This window comes from Eschrichtius robustus, chromosome 15, assembly GCF_028021215.1.
Source record: "Eschrichtius robustus isolate mEscRob2 chromosome 15, mEscRob2.pri, whole genome shotgun sequence".
Lineage (NCBI taxonomy): Eukaryota > Metazoa > Chordata > Mammalia > Artiodactyla > Eschrichtiidae > Eschrichtius > Eschrichtius robustus.
Window position 1 is genome coordinate 59307236 of NC_090838.1, and position 26189 is coordinate 59333424.

The 26189-nt window shown below is 41.4% G+C and overlaps 1 protein-coding gene across 3 annotated transcripts in view; it reads left to right on the top strand.

Annotated features, from left to right (window-relative positions):
* Positions 1–7072: 7072 nt before the first annotated feature.
* ANTXR1 (ANTXR cell adhesion molecule 1) overlaps positions 7073–26189 on the top strand; it is a 243333-nt gene continuing 224216 nt past the window's right edge. For 2 of the 3 annotated variants that reach the window (XM_068565027.1, XM_068565028.1), the window contains exon 1: positions 7074–7587. In XM_068565027.1, the coding sequence (XP_068421128.1) occupies positions 7436–7587 (152 nt within the window). In that variant the 5' untranslated portion in view covers positions 7074–7435. Of the gene's footprint in view, positions 7588–26189 lie in introns of all 3 variants that reach the window. The other variant, XM_068565029.1, reaches the window with a different exon arrangement.

A 26189-nucleotide genomic window follows, 5' to 3' on the forward strand; every position in this document is an offset into this window, starting at 1 on the left:
CTAGCATTCTTGGCTAGCAGAAACAGCATTGGTGTCAATAGATTATTCATAGCCCCAAAGCATGTTTTCCATTTGTTTTCTGTATGCTCCCTAGGAAACCATCAACTCCCAGTAGATCTTGGATGGGCTAGAATCTTTATCTTTGCATTTTTCAAAATTGATAATGCGAATGCCCATGGAACAGAAACAGCTTTGTTTCACTGGTGGTAGAAAAATCAAACACTCTGAAAGTGGTTCTTCTAAATTTATTCTTCCCATCTCTAGAAGAAATTCACATGCAATTTCCCAGAATCTCCCAATAACAAGAAAAGTCAACATCTACTATCTGCTTCTTGAGGGCCACATATGACATTATCTCACTGAAACCACACAACACCCCAAGGCGGTAAGTAATATTAACCCTATTTTGCAGATGGGAAGCTGTACTATGGGTAGGTCATTTAACTAGCGCAGTCACCCTGTTAGTAATGGCAGAGCTGTGCTTTGCCCCAGATAGTCTGTTGTGCAATTACACTATTAATTAGTGTGTGTCCTGCCTAGTGCTCAGTTTAATGGCATTACCATTAATTCTACCTATTTCAATAGATCTCATTAAAGAAGAAACAGGTATAGGGCATAGACAGAAAAGAAATTGGTCACTGTAAGGCTGTATTAAACTATATGTGTCTCTGAAACCCCTACATCCATTTCTGATATTTTACAGATATATGTATCTTGTAAAAGTGCCGTTGGTTATTCCAGAGTGGTTAACGTCTTTGCCCCCAACTTCACAGTTCCCCTTCCACACAGCTTCACCCACACACATGTGCACATGAACTTTGAGAACAATTGCTCTTTTTGGCTTGGGACTTGGATAGTGGTCATTAGCAAAAAGTGTTGAAGGAGTTATGGGCTTGACAGGTCTAAGTAGATTTCTTGTGGCATCTTCACTTGTAAACTGGTCCGGGGTCTCTGAGTAAGACCTTGGTCTTAAATATCCTTAAATATGTCAAGGCTGAGCAGAACTGGGTAGAAAAAGGCTGAATTGGTCTTGTATTTACCTTTGTGATGACCTTGAGTTGTCTGATAAATCTTACATTAGGCATTTGTGAACTCTGGTCTTGTTAGTACCCTAGACTCCTGTACTGGTCCATTTCATTCCTCTCTTGGGTTCTGGGTTGGATTGGCCTGGTCTCTGCTCTAGATGAAATAAATGTTTTGTTTGCAAGACTTTGAGTCTTGTGAGGATCTGGGATGGATTCTTCTTTTTATTTTTACAGTATGTTGGTATGAATTATGGATTATTCTCTTGGCTGAGTCCTTGTAGGAATGTGCCCTCATAAGGCTTGCTATATTTGACTTTGAGATTTGGCTAGACTCTGGCTGGATTAAGCTAAAGGGGATTGGTGATCAAACTTCAGGCTGGGCTTGGGTCTGGTTTAGGATAAACTGGGATGGTCTGTGGGCTTAGCTGACCTGGGTTGTGAACTATATTACTCAGGATCTATCTCTGGGCTGACAGTGACAGAAGTATGAAATTGGTCCATTTTTTTGCACGGCTCTGGATTGATCAGAGCTGGGTTAGGACTGTGTTGAATAAGTTCTATCTCTGCATTTGGGTGGCTGTAAATAGGGCTTTGGGATGGGTTTGGGACTGCCATAAATTGAATCAAGGGATACATTGAAGTGAACTGATTTTCAATCTAGACTGTGATGGGCTTTGGGTAAGGTTATCAGTGGGATGCTGGGTTTAACAAGGCTTTGACTGTTTCTGAGCTGAGGTTGTTGATGACTTGTCTTATGGAATGCCATCAAGGTATTTTGCTATAGACTATGGTTCTGCCACTGGACTTGAAGTTATTACTGGTGCCTTTTCTTTTCTCACAACCAAAAGCCATCATTCAGCTGATTTAGATTCTTTAGAAATGTTGTTACCCTGAACAGTAAATTGCTTCTGGGAATGCTCTCTTGACTTTTTGCAGATGGTGGTCCTATGGAGGACAAGCATGAAGGAAATCTCATAACAGTTAAAAGAGACTAATTTTTACTGAAGGATGTTTTGCCTTTGAAGGCTATGGGGTGACAACAAAGCCCAAGGACCAGTGGGACCCCCAAGACCTCGGCAAACATTGAACCTATTTGATTGACACAAAATTTTGGTGGAGAGTGTCAGATCTGTCCATATTGTGGACAAATTTTGCTAAAGAAAAAATTTGCCAAATTTTCTTGAGTAGTCTCTGTTATCTGGAACATCTTCCAAAACCTTTGCCAAGAAACTAGACAAATGGTCCTTTGGTGCCCAATGGGATTCTTAGAAGATTAGATGGTAATGTGATCAGGACAGCAAACTTTGTTTTTGAGAGCTTGACAAAAGGGGCTCAGTCAAATGTGTTGGAGAGTGGGGGACAAATAAGGGAGAGTGAGTCACTGGAGGCTGGTAGACAGGAAGGTCATATTTAACAATTTCTGTCTCAAAGAACTAAGACTGGCAAATTCAGTAGAACAGTGATTAGAGTGCAGGGCTAAAGCCTTAAGATGGTCAGTGTAGTAAGGCAAACTCTCCAATCTTTTGGAAGGCAGCGAACTTAAAATTCTTGGTATTCTTAAATATCTTGGGATCCTTCTTTGTGTCATAAAACATGCGAACATTCACAGGTTAACCCCCTATCCCTCTCTCTTCTTGAAATAGAAGTTTCCCCTTCCTAGCAACCCAGTGCAGTCTAATGTCCCATGCACTACTCCACTGGCATGCTCCTTGGTGACAAGATGACACGTGTCAAGTCAGTGGGGTTTTCTCAGGGCTTATGCTCTCGACTTCCACAGAATGTGGCACTGTTGATGCTTCTTCATTCAAGAAGCTCTTCTCTGCTTGACTTCCAGATTATCACTCAGGCACATCCACGTGCATGGTTAATTTGCCCTGGTGTTTCTTCAACCCCAGAAATGTCTATCCATAGCCCAGGCATCATTTATATTGTTCTTCCACTGACTTGAGTTTGAGAGGCAGAGGAATTCCTTCCAAACCCCATATGGCTTTCTCTATGGAACTTGGGAAGGCCAGTCAATCTACTCCAGAAAACAGGAGTCCTTGGAAGAGATTAGAATCCCGGACAACCTCAGTCCAATCAGAGCATTGAGCATTCCCTTGAGATGATGATAACATTTGCATAAAGGAATATTGATACTTGAACATCTCTGAGCTGTGAAATTAATCTGGGACATGCTAACAGGAGCCCATTGGATACTCTTCCCAAGTTCTCCTCCAACCTCAAGTGACTGATCCACCTCTCCATTTCCCTACATGCACTAATTATAAGTCTGTTACATCCTCACAACCAAAGGAAGATATTGCCAATTTGAAGAATCTGAACATGTCTCCTCTTGTGGACCTGCTGAGCCACCATAGTGGTATCATACCAGGCACTTCATTTACCCTGTTATAGACTCTGGACACCTTTGTTCTACTTCAACATTCTCTGAGAATAATCATATCTCCATAGCTCAATATCAAGTTCACTTCATGGGCATATTTGGAGGACATGTCTCCATAGTGAGTGAGGCTGGCACAAAACCCTCTAATTGGAAGGTGCACCTGGAATGAATTTCTCTGGGCTAGAGAGAGAGAGAGAAGAGTAGAGTCACTTTTAAGATCTAGAAATGGTCAACATGTATTAACAGACCTGTATCTAGACTATTGAAAGAAAGGCAGAGGCAACTTGGGCATTCAAACATCTGAATCCCTCTAACTACCTTTCTGTCTTCTAAAGCATCATCTTTGTCCCAGAGGAGAAGCTTCCACTCTCTCCCCTTTTCCATAACTTTGTTTCATACTGAATTTCCTTCCTCCCTGAGAATTCCCTCACCTATCTTTAATAATGGTGTCTCTAACTTTGAAGAGTTCTATCAGGACTCTTCTGATCCCCTGCCAGGCTAACTTTCTAAACTATAAACATCTAAATACATTACCCTGTCAACCAAACTCTAAAGGACCAAAGAGGTCCCTAGAGCATGAGGATGAGAGAAGACATTCCTAATCTTCCCCCAAATCCCTTTCCAGTTCAAGCCCTTTCCTATTCTTTGCCAATCCTGTCACCCACAAATGTTCTCTCCATTATGTTTTTCTTTTTCTTTCCGTTTTTTTTTTTTTTTAAGATTTTTTTGATGTGGACCATTTTTAAAGTCTTTATTGATTTTGTTACAATATTGCCTCTGTTTTATGTTTTGTTTTTTTGGCCACGAGGCATATGGGACCTTAGCTCCCTGACCAGGGATCAAACCCGCACCCCCAGCACTGGAAGGCGAAGTCCCAACCACTGGACAGCCAGGGAAGTCCCTTCATTATGTTTTTCTATCTTGTATTCCTTTCCTCTCCTAATCAGTTTCCCCTGGTTTTTCTGCTTTCATCTACCCCTTAATTTCTATAGATTTTCCTCACCTTCATTCTCATTATTGAGCTGCAATAAGACCACGATGGGTTTTCAATCCTTTGGGGAGGGAAAAGGTATGAGAAAAGAAGACTTGGACAAGTTAGAGTATTTTAATCTCCCCCAAATTATTTTTTTCTGAGAGTAGTTATTAGTAGGTATTTTTTTAAAAAGAACAGTTTCCGGGTCAAGTAAGCCTGGGAAATACAGTTAGACATTTTTCTCGCCTAAAGATAGCCTGAAATTTTTACCATGGTAATGGGCATTTATTAGTTGTCTATTATTGCATAACAAGCTGCCCTCAAAATTAGAGGCTTAAAACACAAATACACATTCAGTCTCTCATAATTTCTGTGGGACAGGAATCTGGGATTGGCTTGGCTGAGTGGTTCTGGCTTGGAGTTTCTCATATGGTTGCAGTCAAGATGTTGACCAGGACTGCTGTCATCTGAAGGCTTGACTGGGGCTGGAGGATCCACCTCCAAGAAGGGCCACTCACATGGCGGGCAGATTGATGCTGGCTGTCAGCAGGGGATCTCGGTTTCTTACTATATGGACTCCTCCATAGGGCTCCTTGAGCAACCTCATGACATGGCATTAGGCTCCCCAGAGAAAGTGGTCCAAGAGAGCAAGGAGGAAACTACAATATCTTTCTTTTATTTATTGAAATATAGTTGATTTACAATGTTGTAATTGTTTTAGGTTTACAGCAAAGTGATTCATATCTATCTATCTATTATTTCTCAGATTCTTTCCCATTATAGCTTATTACAAGGTATTGAATATAGTTCCCTGTGCTATAATAGGACCTTGTTGTTTACCTATTTTGTATATAGTAGTGTGTATATGTTAATCACAAACTCCTAATTTATCACCCCCCCCAAAACACACTTTCCCCTTTGGTACCCATAATTTTGTTTTCTATGTCTGTGAGTCTGTTTCTGTTTTATAAATAAGTTAACTTGTATTTTTTTAGATTCCACATATGATATTTGTCTTTCTCTGACTTACCTCACTTAGTATGATAATCTCTAAGTCTATCCATGTTGCTGCAAATGACATTATTTCATTCTTTTTTATGGCTCAGTGATATTCCATTGTACACATCTTCTTTATCCATTCATCTGTCGATGGACTTTGAGGTTGCTTCCATGTCTTGGCTATTGTAAATAGTGCTGTTATGAACATTGGGGTCATACGGCTCAATATCAGAAAAACAAACAACCCAATCAAAAAATAGGCAGAAGACCTAAGTAGACATTTCTCCAAAGAAGACGTACAGCTGGCCAACAGGCACATGAAAAAAATGCTCAACATCGCTAACTATTAAAGAAATGCAAATCAAAACTACCATGAGGTATCACCTCACACTGGTCAGAATGGCCATGATTAAAAAAGCTTACAAATAATAAATGCTGGAGAGGGTGTGGAGAAAAGGGAACCCTCCTACACTGTTGGTGGGAATGTAAATTGGTGTAGCCACTATGGAGAACAGTATGGAGGTTCCTTAAAAAACTAAAAATAAAGTTACCATATGATCCAGCAATCCCACTCCTGAGCATACATCTGGAGAAAATTCTAATTCAAAAAGATAAATGCCAATATCTTTTATGACCTAGTCTCAGAAGTCACACACCATCATTTCTGCAGTATCTTATTAATTACACACAGATCAGTCTCATTCAGTGTGGGAGGGGAGGTGTGAATACCGGGAGATGAGGAATATTAGGGATCATTTGGGAGGCAAGCTAGTGCAATGCATTATGAATCTCCAAAATTTAGAGACTTCTCAAGCAGAGGGGAGGATGAGTGTCTGGAGAAATAATCCTGAAAAATGGAGCAAGAGTGTGTATTGAGGATTCCCAGAATGGAAGACGTATGAAGCTAAAACTGAGTTCTGGCTGGGAACGGGGGCTCAGAGCCCACTCTAAAGAGGATCCCTCACTGCAGAAATGCTCGCACAGGGCTTCCCTGCCAGTCCCAAACTTCTTGGAAGGTTCACTCTCTTGTAAGCTGTTTACTTCCTCTGTCCTAAATCAAAGATGGGGCGAAAAAAGTCAAAGTTCACAGGCTGAAAAGAACTTATCACAGAACCTCTAAAATCTGGAGATGAAGACAATCTAGCATACTCAGCTGTTCCAGGCAGGAACAGCTTTCTGTGTGGGACTGTTTTTGCTTTCAGCCACATGACCCCATCCCAACAGTCTCTTTTATGATCTGCGCTAAGTGTATAGTAAGGTCACTTGGATGATTCAGATCACAAAGGCCCGTTCTTCTCTGCTCATTTGCCCAGTGTCTTGTTTGCAAAGGTCAGAGCCTGGGGTCGGAGCCATAGTGCTTGGAGTTACGTTCTCATCAAACGTTTACAGTGACCTTATTAGCGGACGTAGGACAGGAAAGGAAAGGGCAAGGATAAAAAGGCTAGCGAGTGAGAAAGAAGTAGAAATGGGGAAGAGGTAGTGCAGAATGAAAGGGAAGATGCGTGAGAAAAAGGAAGGAATAAGAAAACGTGCACACCCACGCTCCCCTGAACGCGGAAGAGTGCTTTGCCGTCCTTGGCCACAAGGTGGCACCCTTTGAACTTTCTTCCCGCATCAAAATAAGAAAGGGGGGTGGTTAGAGAGGAGGGAGAAAAGGCAAAGCACTCCCCCAATCAAGAACAATTTGAAAACCCACCCCATAATATTTAAAATCTGGGACAAAGAACCATCAGCACGGAACTGCTTCAATTGCAAAACCTCAGCGCTGCCTCCGGAGCGGCCTGCCGGCCCGAGTCAAAAACAGCCCCTTTAAAAAAGCGGACTACAGCGTTGGGATTCTTGAAACCTGAAACCTAGAAACAGAATCTTAGCGGAAACCAGAAGGAAAACCTTGAACTCCTCCAGACAATTGCTTCCGGGGAGTTTCGGGAGAGCGAGGGGGAATAAAAGGCCCGAGAGGAGAGCCCCTCGGATGGCGCGCCCTTGAGGGTCCTGGCGAGTTCGAGGAGCGTGGGAAGGAGAGGACCCTACCCTCTCCCTGGGCTGCAGGTCATGGCCACCGTGGAGCAGAAAGCCCTGGGCATTGGCTTCAAGTGTCTCTCTTTGGCCACTTTTGTGCTCATCTGCGCCGGGCAAGGGGGACGCAGGGAGGAAGGGGGTCCAGCCTGCTACGGGGGATTTGACCTGTACTTCATTTTGGACAAGTAAGTGCCCTGAGTTTTCCATCCTAGTTTAAGCTGGTGATGCCTTCTCCCTGGGCTAGGCTCCTTGGCAGTGTGGCTTTGGGACAGGCACGCATCTCCAGGGACCAAGAGGGGCCGCGGGAGGCGGCGGTGGCCCCAGCGCTGCGCCTTTGTGGACGGGGCGCGCCTCCCCCTCCCTCGCAGCTGCCCGAGCCGGCGGGGCAGGCGTCGCTGCTTGTTCTCGGGACAAATTCTTCTCTGTCTTGCTTTCCCTTGACCGAGGCGCGTGAGTCTGAGGATGGGAGTGTAAGGATGCTGTTGACCTACTACATTTCCGTGAACCCTTTCCATTTGCTTTAGGAACCTTGGTGAGAAAAGCTTGCTTACGAGAGGCAGAACTTTCAGGCACGTGTAAAGTAAGAGGCGTGGGCTTTTAAAGGTCAATCGTCTCTTGTTTAAAAACTCTGTCCTACGTATTGCTTTACCTTTGTTCCTAATGATAGAATGTAGGCTGACTGGGAAGTTAGTGAAAATATAAGGCGGATTTCTCCACCTCGGCACCACCAAGTTTGAGGCTGGGGAGTTCTTTGTCGTGGGGACGTCCTGTGCCTTGCAGGGTGTTGAGCCTCTCTACCCACTAGATGCCGGTACTACCCCCCTCCAGAATCTCCCCTGCACCCCTGCCCCCCAACCCGCGCTGCCTCCACCGTCTCTCCACGGTGACAAGCAAAAATGTCTCTAGACGTTGCCAAAAGTCCCCTGCGGGTATATTCTTCCTCCCTCTCGGCTTGAGAAACCCTGATGTAGGCGAATTCAAGTTCTTGTGATTTGACTGGTGGGCTACCAGGGAGGTGCAGGAGCCCTGGTTTCCTTGCGAAAACGGATGAGGCTTCAGGACCGTTCAAGGGAGAGCTGAACTCTGACCAATCCCCCTTAGATTTGCCAAGCCACAGTCATTCAAGGAAGTTTCATGCTATCTACTAAAAAGCAGCTTTAACAATAAAAAAGCCCCTCAGAGGAGATCCGTGCTAACGCTGGTGTGCTCCCCACTGCCAGGACGGGCGCTTGCTGTTACAGTGGTGGGGAGATTAATTTCACAGACTGGAAAGTATTTGCGAGTTGGAAAAAGAGTCCTGCAAAATAAGCTGGCCAGCTAGACACCAAATGTGCTTTGCAGTTGCCCCTGGAGTTTGATTTTTTCCGTAAAGACTGTTTTGAACTCCAGATTCTTTGGATGAAAAGGGAGATCTCTTTCTTGGAGATTTATGAGAAGGTGGATACCGAAAATATACTTCAATGCTAAGAAATGGAATGTCTTTTGTTACTTCTAGCGGCTGGGAGCACCAGCTCACAGATTCAGAGACTGTGTCTGAAAACAGTCAGTGATGCCTATCATTGTTCTTTAAAAAAAAAAAAAAGAAAAAAAAAAAGCCAGTTCAGAAGAACATACAGGCAGATTTGAAAAAATGGACAGAATCATCATGTCTCTGAATGGAATAACTCCACACTGCAGAGATATCAACTCTTTCCAAATTAATTTATAATATGAATTAAACTTTAAAATCCAAATTCTGAAAAAATTTATTTTGGTGGTGAGAAGAATTTAGCAAAATGATTCTAGGTTTATCTTAGAGGAAAAAAAAAAACAGGTAATAAGAGCTAAAAGATTTTGGGAAAAGAATAATGAAGAAATACTTATACCTCCAAATAGTAAAGTGTATTGTGAGGCAAATTAATTAAAAAACAGGATGGTAAAGGCCAAAGAATAGGTCTACATAATAGAAAATCTAGAAATAGATCCAAGGACATGTTCTTCCATTCAGTGCAAGTTCAAATCAGTGGAGAATGAATTCATTATTTTTAAAAATGGTTCTTGAACAAATGGTTGGTAACATGGGAAAAGAAAAAGGTTAGATTTATACTTTACCCCACACACAAAAATAAATTCCAAGAGGTTTGAAAATTTAAATGTTAAACATTTCATTTTAAAATTGCAGTGTTGAAAGAATTAGAAGAAAATGTAGATGAGTATTACTGTAATCTTAGATTTAGAGCTTTAAAAACAGAGTAGAAATAATAAAGAAAACTACAAAAAGATTTAAATATATTAAAATCTTATATGTCTATAAATGAAAAATGCCATAAATAAAAGATAACAAGTTACAAAAACTTTTGCAACATAAATTCACCTCTGTAGAGTAACCTTAATATATAATAAGCAGTTTTAAAAAGATCATCCCAATAGAAAACAGGCTTACTATATAAATAATTCACAAAAAACATATGAAAGTCAATAAACAAAAAGTTCAACTTCCCTAGTAATCAAATAAATGGAAAAATCAAACAAGATGTACTTTTTATTAAGTTGGCAGAGATTTTTAAAGAATTATAATATTCAGTATAGTCCAGCTTGTGGGAGGGAGGGCCATTGTCATATCTTACTAACGAAAATATAAATTTGTTTGGTCTTTCTAGACTTGTGCTGTCCAGTAGAACTTTCTGTGATGATGGAATGTTCTCTATCTGTGCTTTCCAATATGGTAGCCACTAGTCCTTTGTGGCTATTGACACCTGAGTTGTTCCTAGTGAGACTGAAGAAATGAACTTTCTATTTTATTTAAGTTTAATTAATTTAAATTTAAATAGCCACATGTGGCTACTGTATTGGATAGAACAGACAAGAAGATAATTTAGCAACATGTATCAAAGGAAAAATCCAAGGTAGTCAGAAAGAAGTGCCTATATGTATGTTCATGGCAGTGCTGTTTATGATAATAAAGCTGAAAATTACGTAAATGTCTAACAACAGAGGATTTAATAAGACATGATACACGCATGATATTGAGTACGCATGTTATGCATGCTTGTAAGATATTTTTAGGAGAAATACTTAATGCTCATAATATCCTCTTAGGTGAAAATACAGTTACCAAACATTATACACTGTGATTCTACCTTTCTAAAAATATAAACACACACATGTGTATGTCTCTATTTACCCAATATGTAATAGTATTTGTCTGCAGAAAGTAGGATTTTTAAATTCTTTTTTTAGACTTTTCTGAATCTTCACATTTTTCTGCAATGAACATATATTACTTTTATATTCAACCAAAATAAGTTATCCTGAGTTTTTAAGAACTCACTTCAAGTGTGAGGAGGCTCTCTAACCAGCCTGCCGAGCCCCAAGCCCCTCACGATTATAGAGGATGTTGCCTCTTTCATGTTAAATCCTGGAGTACATTTCTAAATGCACCATAGGATCCTTGGCAGTATGTTGGGGACCCAAAAATGTTCCAGGAAAAAAATGGTGGGGAGACCTTTACAAGTACCTACCTTTACATGGAGGTGGACTCCTCTGACTTCCTTTGGTTGTCCTATTGCTTGAAGAGAGGGATATTTTTGTGCTGAATGAGAAACTTGCTAGAGCTTGGTATGATAAGCGTGTGCACCTCCAGCTTGCCATCTCGGTTCAGGCTAATTTATGGGATTGTGGAGCCCAGAGCTGGAGGATGGACCAAAAGGCAGTGACAGCAAACAGTCCCCTGGCTGGTCCCTAAAGACATGGTCTTCCGTCCTAGAAAGAACCTCCCCAAACAGTGCTGTCCAGCACCCAACTGCCGCAGCAGCGTGCAAAGGGAAAGAATTCTGATGCGTTTTTTCCTTGGGCTTCTAAGATCCTCTGGCCGTCAACACACTGTCTACAGGCTGAAACCAATGGCTCACAAGGCACTGAATTCACCATTCTTCTCCCAACCCCTCAACTCCTTTTTTTCCCAGCGAATGGTTCTCTTCTTTTCTGTGACATTAAATCTCAGCTTATTTCAGCTTTAAGCAGGATGCGTCTCTGGCCTGGAAGAAACCCAGATTATACATTTAATGGAACGTCATGTTTTCTCAGCCAGAAGCAAAGACTTCATAATGATAACCTAGACTACCACAGTAACACAATAGGGCATTATTAGTGGCTTTGGCGACAGGGCTGGCGGACTGGGCTTCTTCACAAGGCTTTATATGATGGAATTTCATGTTCATTCGAGCACGCTTTTCTGGTTACAGTCAGGAAAAGTAGACTGCTGGGAATTCAATCAGGGATTTGAAAAGTCAGATTTAGAAGGGCTCTGTCCAGAGGAAAACAGTCAAGGAGCAGCTGGCCTTCTTAAGTCTTCCAGGGGGTCCTCTAAGATTAATGCACCCGGTTGACCAACCCCCAGACATGAATGTACCTTTCCCCTCTTGCAAGGCTCTTCTGTTATTACACATTAATATTAATTCTGTTATTACATATTTATGTATCACACATTGGTCTATTTTATGGAGAGCTGTTAGTCACCTAAATGGAAAAAGTGGATTCTCCATCGTGAGTCTGGGGAAGTGCTGGCTGTATTCATGTGTGCCCTACAGACTTCAAAAATATAATGGTGGGATGGGGCAGGAGTGGAGGAGATGGTGGGCTGGAGGATGGCAGGAAGCCCTGAACAGTTGATTTCTAGGACTTCCCAAAGCCACGGCCTGTCACCCACTAAATCCTTACATCTTCAGAGGCCCTCTACAGGCTCACCGTGTGTTCCTTCCCCATTAGACCCCCCAGCTCCTTCCTCCATGACTTCCTTTTTGTTCAACACCAATTTTCTCTTTCTCTTTTCCCCATACAAGGGGACCCTGTCTTGCCATTCACCCAGATCCACCCCAGCATCCACAATTGGATGGTCCCACGTGGTGATGATCTGTAGGACCATTCCTATGTGTTATACTCCAGGGACACGGTCATTAAACAGATTTTTATAACGTTAGACTGGGAACCTCACCTCCTTCTGGGTTCCCAACTATTAACTTTCAAAAGAAATCTTTAGAGTCGAAACTAAAGTCTCCCAGCACTTACGCCATCTCACAAATGCCCCAAAGACAACCTTGCTTGGTCGCTAGGGCAAGTGCTACTGTCTGTAATTTACGGATGAGAAAACTGTTCAATCTTTGTCAACCCACCGGATTAAGTGACCTGCGGAAGGACCTAGGATTAGATAATGACAGAGCTGGGACGATGTCTGCTCCTGACTCTCAGCCCAGCTCTTTCCACTCATCACTGCCCTGGGCAGATGGGTCATAATGAGAAGCACATGGCAATACGCCTGGGTAGATTCCAGGAATTAAAAACCCCTGCATCAGAGTTTCAGGAAATGATGGTATATCAGGCAGTTAAGGTTACTTAATTGAGGAGCTACTGCTCTGCTGTTAAATCAGCTGTAGTTGATTGAAAGTATCAGGGAGTCCAACCCTATGCAGCCCACAGAGATGCTTCAGAGGTCTGGGGCTTAACTGATGGATAGGACTCTAAGGACATCTGATTATAATGCACGCAAAGATCCAATGAATTAATAATTTGTTCAAATTGAGTCTGATGGAAAAGGGAAATTCATCTCCGTAGATGTGTTAAAACACAAAGACGTAGCTTTTTTCAGAAATGCTTTGGAAGAAGTCTCAGTAACAAAAATGCAAACTTGACTCTCAGTAAGGAAAACAGAGTCCATTAGAAGGTACCTTGAAAATGCTACAATAATAATTCTAAGAAGCATCAGGGAAAAAAAGTTTTTCAGGAGCCAGGAATGTCTTTTTTTTATTTTTGTATTGAGATGAATTCTATGGCTGGTTTTCAGTGTTCCTCCGATTAAGTTCCAGATTTGGAGAGGACTTATCAGGTCAGGTAATAGTTAGTAGAACTACCTGCAAATTGGAAGGTTTGGCTTATGGTTCAAAATAAAAATAAATAAGGCAAAGCTCTTTATTTTGTTTTGTGTTTCTGTCTGAGTCAGCCAAGTAATTGCTTCTAGTTTCCTTAGCTGTGGAGACCTGATAAAACTCAGTGTCAAGCTGAGAATAGAATCCTGGAGTGCTGGAGGAAGGCACCTGTCCTAAAATAACCTGCAACTATCTTCAATGCTGAAGGACTCCCAGTGGTCCAGGAACAAACTCTGCCATCCCTTAGTGGGACTTGGCTGTCACATAAATGCAAATAGGATTTGCTTTATGCTAATTTAGAACGTGTGTCTAATTTTGTTGTGTGGCCAAGAGCCTAGATTTCACCTCTCCCAGTGATTATTGGGCAACAAAAGACAAAGTGGGTACTTGAATATTTCCTAACATGTTTCCCAGACATGCCAGGTTTGTACTGAAAATAGTAATTAGATTTCTTCCATTTGGAAGACCTGAGTCTTTCACTCATTTGGCGTAAATATGTTCTCAATTCCAGTCACAAGTGTGTGCTCCATTAAAAGCATAGATGACAATGCCTTTTGCAAACAATGTCCTATTCTGGATGCTGTAAGGAATGGAAGAGAAGCAGGAAGCAGTCCCAGACTATTTGCTTTTTATGTAGAAGGACATTAGAAGGACTCCAGGTAGTCAAAGCTAAAGGTTCCAGTGAGGATTTGGGACAGGGGGGCAGGTAAAGTCAATTTTAGATCAATAAGGAGAAGAAATAATAAGGTTTTCTGAGCCCTTGCCATGCACTGCGTAAGCACTTTGCCTGTATGATCCCATTTAGTTATCTCCTTCGCAACCACGTAAGGCCAGCACAGTCATGATCACCGTTGGACACATGAGGAAACAGGTTTAACAAGGTTAGCCAATGTCAGTGTAAGTGGTGAACTCAGCTTCAAACCCAGGCCTCTCTGACTCATGATCTATGCACAAAGATGAAAAGAATCTAACCATGCAAGAGAACATTGAATCAATCAGGGTAGGTTAGGTTATGCCGTGGTAACAAACAATCCCCCAACTGTCAGTGACACAAAACAACAAAGGTATAAACCTTTGTAATCTCTGCCTCTGCTCCACGTCTGGTGAGGGTCAACAGGGGCTCTGCTCAGGGTAGTTATCTGAGGGCTAGGCTGGTGGAGATTCCTTAACACCAGCTTCCACCATCACGGCTGCAAAGGAAGGAAATGCTGGAGAGTCTCCAGCTGGAGCACTGCCAATAAATTAATAGCTTGTTCAGATTGGATCTGATGGAAAAGGGAAATTCAACTCTGTAGATATGTGAAATGACAGGCATCTTTCCACTCACCACCCATCAGTCAGAACTGGTCACGTGGCTTCACCCTAAAGAGGGTGAAAAAACATCATCCTGGGACTTCCCTGGTGGCACAGTGGTAAAGAATCCGCCTGCCAATACAGGGGACACCGGTTCAATCCCTGGTCCAGGAATATCCCACATGCCGCAGAGCAACTAAGTCCATGTGCCACAACTAAAGAGCCTGCGCTCTAGAGCCCACGAGCCACAACTACTGAAGTCTGCCTGCCTAGAGCCCGTGCTCCACAACAAGAGAAGCCAGCGCGATGAGAAGCCCGTGCACCGCACGGAAGAGTAGCCCCTGCTCACCGCAACTAGAGAAAGCCCGCGTGCAGCAACAAAGACCCGACACAGCCAAAAATAAATAAATAAAATTTAAAAAAAAAAGTCATCCTCCTGTGTGTCTAAAAGGAGAGGAAAGCCAGATATGGGTGGGCATTAAAAGCCTCTGCTACAAACCTTTAATTACACACTGCTTTTGCCTGAGTAAGCAAGAGAGAAGTAGTCCCTGAGAGAGGATAAAGAGGTAAGACTTCTGGTACAGAGTCAGCGTTGAGCCACGTTTTAGATGGATTCATCAACCTGGAATTACGATCAGACATGACAGCTCAAATCCAAATCCATGAGGCAGCGATGACCCCTTGCTTTTTTCCTCCCTTTCCCATTGCTCCCATTTTTTAGATGAAACATTCAGTGCCGTGGGCAGGGGATTAAATTAGATTAAATGGAAAGCAGAAATGAAGATGAGACGTGCTTCCTTGATAGCTAAGTATTACACAAATATATTTGAAAGCTAAGAATCCCTTTGTCCATAGTGTGTGGACTGTGAGGGAATTTGAAAGACTGTGAGGGGAGAGCAGCCCCTGGAGCACAGCGGCAGCCAGGCCGAGAGGATGCTTTTCATTGCAGAGGCTAATTCAGACCTTGAATCAAGAGTATCTGGGTTCCAGCCTAACGTGTTTCTCAGTAGGGGTGTCAATTGCCATTTTCAGTGGGACAGTTTTTCACCGTGAGGGACTGTAGGATGCTTAGCATTTCTGATCCTTCCTTTGTAAATGCCACTAGTCTTCCTAGTTGTTGTGATACCCAAGAAACAAATGCCTCTACATTTATCTCTAAATGCCTTCCTGTGAGATGGTACCACCCTGGTTGAGAACCCCTGACTGAAAGAAAGCAGAGTAGATCAAGGCATGCCAGTGAAGCCAATTCCAAGCATGGTAGGACTACATCTGAGCAGGAAGAGCATTTGTCTGGAGGAAGAATGAGGGAGTCTTCAGTTATAAGAGGGCCAGTGAGAATTGCTGACCTTGGAAATGAATGTGCTAAAGCAGTGGTTCTCAACCAGGGGCCAGACCAGAACCTCAGGGGCCTGGGGCAGGCATGTATATTTTGGAAAAGCTTCCCAGGTGATTGTGATGTGCGTCTGTCCCTCCCACAATAAATCATGGAAGTGAACAGGAAGACAAGAAAAGCTGTCCCATAATGATGGCCTTGTTCCTCTATCATGAAGATGTAGCTGAGGCAGTAGATGCCTGAGAGCTGGATGCCAAGCAGAGTTCTTATTTTAGATGGTGGTAGGGGAAGCCCAACATGATATGGAGAAGGAAGAGCCAAGGTCACAGATAGGCCATGCTTTGCCCTCCATTGTTGGCAGGTCCTGCCGTGTGTGCAAACACATGGAGGCCATGGTGTTTGCTAGGACAGTCCTTTGTTCCCTTTCTTTCAAGACTCCTGGCATGAAATGTGACCCAGTGCCTCATGGGAATGAACTGAGCTCAAGCACAGGGGTTAAGAGAGCTGACTTTGGAATCAGGCATCTCTGGCTTCAGATACCAGCTCAACCTTTCACCAAGCTGTACAACCTTGAGTAAATTATTTAGCCTTTCTGAACCTCAGTCTTCTCATTAATAAAACAGGCATTAAAATTTGTGCCTTGCAGAAGTGTCCTAAAGATTAAATAATATTAGATTAAAACCTTTAATGAAGCATTTGGTATGTGAGTGCCCAAGATGATGATGATGATGGTGGTTGTGGTGGTGACAGTAATGGTGGTGGTGATGGTAGTGGTGATGGTGATGGTGGTGGTATTGATGGTGTTATTGATGGTGTGATGGTAGTGGTGATGGTGATGGTGTGGTATTGATGGTGTGGTGGTAGTGGTGATGGTGATGGTGCTGATGGTGGTGATATTGATGGTGGTGGTGATGGTGGTATTGATGGTGGCGGTGATGGTGGCGGTGATGACTATGATGGTAGTGCTGATGGTGATGGTGGTGGTATTGATGGTGTGATGGTAATGGTGATGGTGATGGTGAAGGTGGTGATATTGATGGTGGTGGTGATGGTGGTGATGATGACTATGATGGTAGTGCTGATGGTGATGGTGGTGGTATTGATGGTGTGATGGTGGTGGTGGTGGTGATGGTGGTAATTACCCCTAGGGAAAAAGGATGTGGTCCTCTAACAAAAGACACCTTCTTAGATTATAAGCAGGACTGCCTGGCTAGGGTAAGGAATACATCAATTCAATTCAGTATTTATCAAACTTTGCTAAATTTATCTTATTACAAAATGCCTATGACATGTCCCTGGCTCTCAAGGATTTCACAGTCTAGTAGAAGAAGCAAAGGGCTAGGAAAACAGACTTGGTGAAATAATGAATTTTGGTTGAGATAAGAGAGGCTTAGGAGACTTCCTAGGGAAGGTAACTTTGGATCCAGACCTTGAATGTTGAGCAGGATTTTGACAGGTGACAAAGTAAAAAAAAAAAAAATTGATGACAAAGGGGCAATACAAGAAAGCAAAGTGACACATACTCTTTGTGATATAAACATGACAGAGAGAGTGACAGGAAAAGAATCTGGAAAGAGTGGGTTTTTTCATATCAGCAGTAGGTTATGGGATTATGTCAGAGGATTGGGGAAAAAAGAACAAAAGAAATTGAGTACCTTTGTAGGGTGGAGCATCAGGACTTGATGAGCCGTTGGCTGTGAGTGAATGGGAGAGGAAAGAGTTGTGAGGGGAAGGAGTAGGTTTCAGAAGGAAAAAGGAGTTTGGTGTTGACGAATAGAGTCTGAACATGTGGGACATTTGGGTGAAGGTGTTGAGTAGGCAGTTGGATTTATACCCTGGGAACTGAAAATAAAGACTTGAGTGTTGTTAGCCCAAGGGTGGTAGGTGAAAATATGGAGGGATAATAAATAATATGGAGATAATATCAAGATAACATCAGGATTTAAAAATGTCAAGAAGAGGTGGAGTTTAATGAAGAAAATGGCCAGGGTCCAATCTAGAGGAATTGCCAACAGGAATGTCTGGGCCAAAGAAGAAACTCCACTAACCAGAGCTGAGAGAAGTTACCCGAACAGTCGGAGGAGAAACAGGAAAGAACTCTTACCACTGAGGCAAGGAGAGAGAGAATTTCAGTGGAAGGGTGACCAACTAGATGTTTTTCCCCTAAAATCCATCTCTATTCCTAGTCTTGGTGAACAACATCACCATAAATCCAACCACTTAAGTCAAAGATCTGAGAGTCTTTCTCATACTCTAAGGCCTGACAATATCTGCTCCCACATCTCTGCCATTACCTTAGTTCAGGCCATTTCCCACCCAGTTCTCTGAAATGTTCTCTACATTGGTCTCTTTACCTCCTTTTTCTTTTTTTTTTTTTTACCTTTCCCCCTACCCTATACTCTCGACACTGGTACCAAATTGATCTTTTTAGAACACAGGTTTAATCTTGACATCATCTCCCCCAACCCTTCAACCTCTAAACACTTCCAAAATTCTTTCAGTATAAAATGTAAACTCCTTAGCGAGGTATCCAAGAGGCTTATTGCTCCGGCCACTATGTGTTTCCCTTAGCTTCATCTCCTACCACACCCCAGACCCTTGCAATGTCCAGCAAAACTGTGCTGTGCAGTTCCCTGAACTAACCCATGCTCTTTCTTGCCTTTAGCTGTAATGCCCTTTATCACCATTTCCGTCTTTATATAGGTGATGCCCTCTTATCCTTTGAGATGATGACTGGCACTTGGTCCCCTCCCCTCACTAGTTGTGGGCTCCCTGTGGTACAGAAAATTAAGAACAGTCATCTCTTTACATCTCATCTTTATTCAAAATCCGTTCCTTGTTCAGGATCCCTCAACCCCGTAACAACTCATAGCACATGATAAGCAGCAGAGAGGTCCATTGTCAAAAGATGGAGAAGAAAACCCTTAGTGTGTGTCCTCTGAAGTCTCATTCAGGGGCCTTATCTTCTTTTCCTCAAACCCTGCTGCTCAACCATATACAGCTCATTCCTGTAGGAACCACCTAGAACAGGGCCTTCCCAATACCTTTTGGCAAAAGATTATGTTCAGAATTATAGTCATCATTCCTTACATAAAAGATAATGCAAATACCAGGTTTATGGAAATTATATGACAAAGAAGAGAAAAATGAATTATCCTAACTGTAACTATACACCAGTCACAATAATAAGCAATATAAGGTAAAAGGAAATACAAGATACAATTGGACAGCCATAATCTAACCATAAATAAATGGATGGCCCAGTACATTCCTGGACTGTGCTTGTCCCAATATAATTATTTTTTTTAAGATTTATTTTTTATTTATTTATTTTATTTTTGGCTACATCGGGTCTTAGTTGCGGCACACAGGATCTTTGTTGAGGCATGCGAGATCTTTCGTTGTGGCGCGTAGGCTTCTCTCTAGTTGTGGCGTGCGGGTTTTCTCTTCTCTAGTTGTGGCACGCAGGCTCCAGGGCGCATGGTCTCTGTAGTTTGCAGCACGTGGACTCTCTAGTTATGGCCCACGAGCTCTGTAGTTGTGGTGCACAGGCTTAGTTCCTCCATGGCATGTGGGATCTTAGTTCCCTGACCAGGGATCGAACCCAGTCCCCTGCATTAGAAGGCGTATTCTTTACCACTGGACCACAAGGGAAGTCTCCCAATGTAATTATTAGTGGCTTCCTAGTTTACTCTTGAAAGTGTTTCAGTTTGGATTTTAAATTATGTGGTCATCCTGATTACTGACCGTCATAAAAGACACTTTCAAAGGAACAAGAGGAGAGGGTTGAAGGCCAAATGGGTGAATCCCCTTGTACACCTTATCCCATTAAATTGGGCAGCCAGTTAGGGACTCCTGATTCCATTCAGGTACCCCGATTTTAAGCTGTCCCTGGCATCCCCACTCCCAAATTCCCATAACAATTTGTGGAACTTCTCCAGTACTTGTCCCTAACTAAACATTTAACGCTATGAATTGGAATTGTGTCTTTCCTGACCCGTCCACGGGGAGGCAGTGTTGCTCATGTGTTAAGAGCACAGGTTTCAACACCAGGAAAGAGACGTAGGAGAGTAGTGTTTGGACTAAGAGCGTAGACTCTAGGGTTAGAATTTGAATCCCAACCCTACCACTTAACTAGCTGTGTGTCCTTAAGCAAGTCACTTAATCTCTTTGTGAACTCAGTTTCCTCCCCTGTGACAAGGGAGCTAATAGTATTATCACATAGGGTTGTTGTGCTCAGAGCTGAGTCCTATGAACACATAAGAAGTGTTCATTAAGTGCTAGCTATTATTATTAAATGGCAATGAATGTCAAGTGCTCAGCACAATGCCTGCTGCTTAGTAAGTACTCAATACATGTCGTGGTGTAATTACTAATCTTTATAGGTCCTAAAGGACCTACCAGGCATTAAAAACCATTTTGCTGAATCAATACATATTCTCTGTTGTATTTGTGCATACTACAAATACACCCAGCAAGAAAGAACTGAGAAAGGTCCCATGCTTTAGCAGAAATAAAGGCACTGGTGACTTTTGGAAGTGCTGTTTCAGGGCACCATAAATGCAGAAATTAAGATTTAATGAGCTGCAGGGCTTACTCTGAGATGAGAAAGGAAAGAAAGTTTGTTGATGACTTCTGAGAAAGAAGCTGGACATGGACAGTTAGCTTCTCACTGCCTCTACCACCATCGTCTAAAACTGCCCCATCCCCCAAAAGAGAAAGTCTTAAGGAGGCATCTGGGGGAAGCCTGCATCAGGTCCGACCACTGAGGACAGCAACGCTGACATGAAACACACTTGTAAGAAATTCCAGTAGAAACAAAGCAGATGGGTTGAGTTTGAAGGAGGTCAGCCGGGGTCTACTTCCAACTCTGTTGCCAAGTTAAAAGAACATGTAGAAGAAGATTATGGAGGAACCCCAAGAACAATCCCAAATCTGGAAGTGAGTTTGAAGTAAAGAGTGTGACATAAGGGGGATGAGAGGCACCTCCGTAGAGCCCTGCTGCCCTTGTGCATCAGCATCATGCAGAGGCAGCTGCGCTGGACAAAGGGGAAACCAAGCCACTAAAGAGAGAGTGCGTGAACACCAGGCATCTTCGTGACAGTGATTCTGTCCAGTATTGCTGAATCCTCCCTGTAGATCTGGGCTTCCAGGGAAATGGCAGAGTTCTGTCTTTGATTATGTGGATGCAGCAGGGATCAGGAATGAGCACAGTGTGAACTTGGAGTAGACACCAGGCCAAAAAACCCGACATATGGCAAGCTGGAATTGGTGTAACCGTGTCCAAAACAAACCCACAAACCTTGCAAGGATTAGGTTCCTTCGTGAGAAGTGATGAGTTATTCCATTCCCTGCTCTCCCTTAATTGATGGAACAATAACATAAGCTTACTTTAGCCATTAAGACCAACTCCCTTCCCCCAGATTAAGTTCTTAGAGAAGTTTATAAGTGCGAAGACAATGCCATATATACATATACATATATATATATATATATATATATATATATATATATATATATATATATATATATATATATATATATATATATATACATATATATATATATATATGTAGTATTGGGGAAGCAAATAGGAGACCCAGTTACACCTTCCCATATTGAAAGATGAAAATAGGACCTACAAGATTTTACCAACTGAAAATAAGTGGTGAAAACAAAATTCCTGAGGTGGAAGAACACGTTTATGGAAAGAATTTTCAACAGCAAAAGAGGTCAGTTTTAGTACCATATGTGTTATGATTTCAGTGAAGTTAAATAATAAATTTGTGAAACAGGTGATAAAATATGAAAAGAGAAGCAAAGGGATCTAGAACAGTTAAAGAAATATAAAGTAATATGGAAAAATGTAAAGTTATAAAGTCAACTCAGAAGCAGTAAAGGGCAGAACTGACAATGAAGAAAATAAAGGATGAAGGCATGTTTGGGAAATCCTCATACTTTGAATAGGAAATGAGTTATACAGAAGTGATGAGAGAGAAGATGATACATGATGAATGACAAAAATAGATATCCAATACCTCAGATAATTTGGGTTGCTAAAAAATAGTCCAGAAGAAACATTCAAAGCTTTGATAGAAGAGAACTTTCCTGATTAAAGAACAAAAACCTGAAAATGCAGATTGAATAGGCTTATCAAGTAATAATCAAAATTAATCAAAGGAGATGAATACTGAAACATTTCCTGGTGAAAATGTTTAATCTCAAACACAAAAGAATTTTACGAATGGGAGAAGATACAGGTTACCTACAAAGGTTCTGCAACATTAAATGGTGGAGAACTTTGATGGATAAAGTTATGATCTAAAATGTTACACCTGTCAAGATGTCACTTACATGTGAAGAGAACAGAAAGACGTTTTCAAATACATATGGATTCTTCTAAAAAGGGGAGTAGGGATAATTTTCTTCGAGAAATTACCCAAAGAGTGAATCAAGGCTTAAAAAAAACTTTAAAATATAATAGTGATTATATAAAAGAAGTTGCAATGACCAGCAAAGCCATTTAAACAAATATATGTCTCATTAGTATTTTCAGTAAATTTTGAGATATTACATCAACAAATAAGAGCAGTCTGTCAGGAGAAAGGAACAGCTGAAAATAAGAACCTTTTGGAGAGAAAATATGCTGTTTCTGAGTATTCAAGTTCACTGGAAACAATGACCACCACATTGAATATTGCAAAAGTAAATTCAGCTCATCAGAAGAGAGTTTAAGAAACTTTTTCCAGAACTCAAGCAGAAAGAATACAGAGATTAAAATTATGAGACAAGAGATAAGTAATACAAAGGCTAGGAACATATATACATATATGTATATAGGCTAGGAACATATATATAAATATAAATTCTAGGAAAAGAGAATATAAGAGATGCAATAATAAAAGTCCATTTTCCTGAGCTGAAGAAAGAGTGAAGTCTTCAGATCTAGAGGACTTACCAAATACTCAGCCTAATTAATATGTTTAAAGGATCCAAACGTACACAATCTTAAATAAAAATATAAAATATAAGAGTACACAGAAATGTCTACATTCTTCCAAAAAGGAAAATAAGAGGCATCTCATCTCCCACAAAATAAAAAACCAAAACTCAGAGTGGCATTAGACATTTTTTTTTTTAGTCTACAACATTAAATGCTCAAAAAACCTCAATAAAGTCTTGAGTGAAATGTGATATTTAAATTCCATTACTAGGTTTCCTAAGACATATAAAAATTCAAAATATATACCACCCACATACCCTTATTGAAAAATATCACTTGAAAATATTGACATCAAAATGGACAATGTATTGGAAATAAAGGATATGAAAAAGACATGGTGTACCAGAAACAGAAGTTATGGTCCCAGAAAAGTTAATAAATCACAATACTGTTATCAATGAGGTTATACAGCAAAATATAAAACTTAAGGAACGGATTCTCAAAAGAGAAAGTGAAAGTAAATTTTTTATGCAGGATAGAAAAAAATTTCTCATATTACATTCACATATATCTCCCCAAAACTGTCGTTTACTTTTATCAAACTCCCAAACTCCTCCTCTTCATCCCAAGCCTACCTACTGTGTAGTAGGAGGGCTGGAAATACTTAAATTTTGAACCAAAGTGATAATAAGAGTCCAGTGTGGTGATTTTTAAAAATTCCTTTAGGTGAAATGTTCAGTGTTTGCGATTTTGCCCCTCCTCCCAACCTCCTCAGTAGAATCTAGACACTCAAGAGGGACTGATTTGCCCTTGGGGGTAGGTCCTTTGGTTTTGGACCAAGTTGGTTTCATGGCAAGTCCTATCACATCTTCAAGGAAAAGAAAATTTCAATAAAGTTTAACTCTCCAGGAAATAGAAAAGATGAAGTTTCCCAATTTATTTTAGGAAGCTAGCATATATCTGCTATCAATATCTACCAAAGATAACACATATAAAACTTCTGACCAAATTTGAATGAAAACTTTAAATCTGAAATCAAATATCATTAAAACATAACTAAAAGTACAGTAAAAGAGTAAAAACTTATTCTAGGAATGCAAGAGTGCTTTTATCTTTAGGAAATGTATTAAAATAACACATTTATTTTGAATGCTGAAGATGAAAACCAAATTATTTTCTCAGTAGAATCTGAAAAGACATCTCTCTGAATACTTGTGTTCAAAGGATATAGAGGTTATGAAAAATAATTAATGGGATTGAATTAATAAATATATTTTGAACCCTATGTCCCACAGAGAATAAACTTTCATTTCAAATACCCATGAAATATTTATTAGGTAGCAAAGAATGCCTCCATATATATCCCAAGGCATAACTTTTCCAGTCCACATTCTCAGCAATAAATAACAGGAAATGAATAGTGAAAGTACACTAAAGCTTCAGCTACCAGGAAAAGAAATATAGATTTTTATATTATCTTGTCATGAGGAAGACTGAAAGAAAGTGACTGTCTAGGACAGAGGTTAGCAAACTATGGCCTGCAGCCTGTTTTTCTAAATAAAATTGTGTTGTCATTTAGTTCATGTTCCGCCAATGGCTGCTTCTGTGCTACAACAGCAGAGTTGAGTAGTAGCCACAGAGACCATATGGCCCACAGAGCCTAAAATATTTACCATCAGGCCCTCTACAGAAAAAGTATGCTGACCCCTGGTCTAAGAAAACATTTGCACCCCAATAGAAAATGGGCAAAGTATACCGATGCCAGGGTCAGCTTCGTGGGCATGGGACCTGTGTGGTCACCCAGGGACCCGCACTTAGAAAGGTCCTGCCCTTAGTTTAATGCTCTGCTGTTGCCATCTTGAAATTCTTAATAATTTTTGAACAAGAGGCCCTGTGTTTTCATTTTGAATCCTACACATTATGTGGCTGGTCCTAACTGATCCACCATGTTTTAAAACAAAGAAAGACAAATAAATTGTAAATATGAAAACAATCTGTGGCCTATTATTAAATACATTCAAATAAAAGCTATAATGAAAACTCATCTTCGTTTATAAAACTTACAGATATTTGAGAAAGAGCTAATCCTGAGTGTGGGTAAGAAAACGAGCACTTCATACCTTGCTCCCAGGAGTTTAATAATCATGACAGCGGGGAGTGAGTACAGTGGCCACCGTCTCAGGGTAGAAAAAAACTTACGCTCACTATACTCGAGTATAGAGAAAATAACCTGAAGCTGCTTTGCTTATCTTCAAAAGACCCTCCTGCTGGGTGCAGGTGTAGTGAGGAGATAAGGCACCTTTCTTCCAAACGGGAAATCCTAGCCCAGTGCAAGAATTTAAACACTCAGTAAATGTAAATCTTTTCAGTTTTGCCCTGCCCCCACTTCTCTCACTCCTATGGCTCTGTGTTTGAGGGGTGCTTATTGTGTCCTTGTGGCCTGCACGTGAAGAGGGGCTCTGAGTCTTCTGGCAGCCACAGTACCATCCCTTGTCTTGTCATGGTCACCTGGTGTTCATCCACTGATTGCACTGGTGGCTTTGACTGGTGGCCCTCCTTTATCACATCTTAGTGTGCGTTTCAATTATGGGAAATACCTCTTGGTCAGCTAACCAGTTTTCTGTTCTCGTAACAACAGCAACAACAACAGTTTTGTGTTGAATTTGCACCAAAAGTACCAATACTTGATATGAAAAAATGTCTTTAGGCTTTTCCTGGTGTGTGAGTGCCCACACGCATGCGCGTTAGAGAAGGCAAATTGGTGGAGGTGAAAGGAGTACGTGTTTTGCTCTAATATCTTTTTGATCATTCACAAGAAAAATACAGTTTACATCTTAACACAGTGTATGTGCATTACTTACACATAGTTGACTAAACGTTTCACGTAGCATGACTTTCTGCTACGGTATGCAATATATCTGATGTTTCTATTCTATTTCATTTTTATTAACTGTTGGCAACATCCCACCAAACTGATTTCCCAAATCACTAATAGGTTGCATTCCACAGCTTGAAAGTCATTGTTGTCGTAGCCATCAGTGAGATGGACTAAAGGGGAAATTCCTCACACATCAGTACGGCGGGGTTGGGGTCTCCAGACGCAGACAGGAGCAGAGTGGGTAGCCCGTCTACTCAATGTACAGTGCTCAGTGGCTTGGTTTGGGTCTGCACTGGTATCTGATGAAATTGGAGTGGAGGCAAGGGTCGAGGTCAAGCTTTCTGAGCAGGAGGGAGGCTTGGCCATGACCCCAGTCAATCATAGGAGGACAAGGGCTGAAGGTCTGGGCTGGGTTTTGGGGTCCAGCCAGTTAGGGTGTA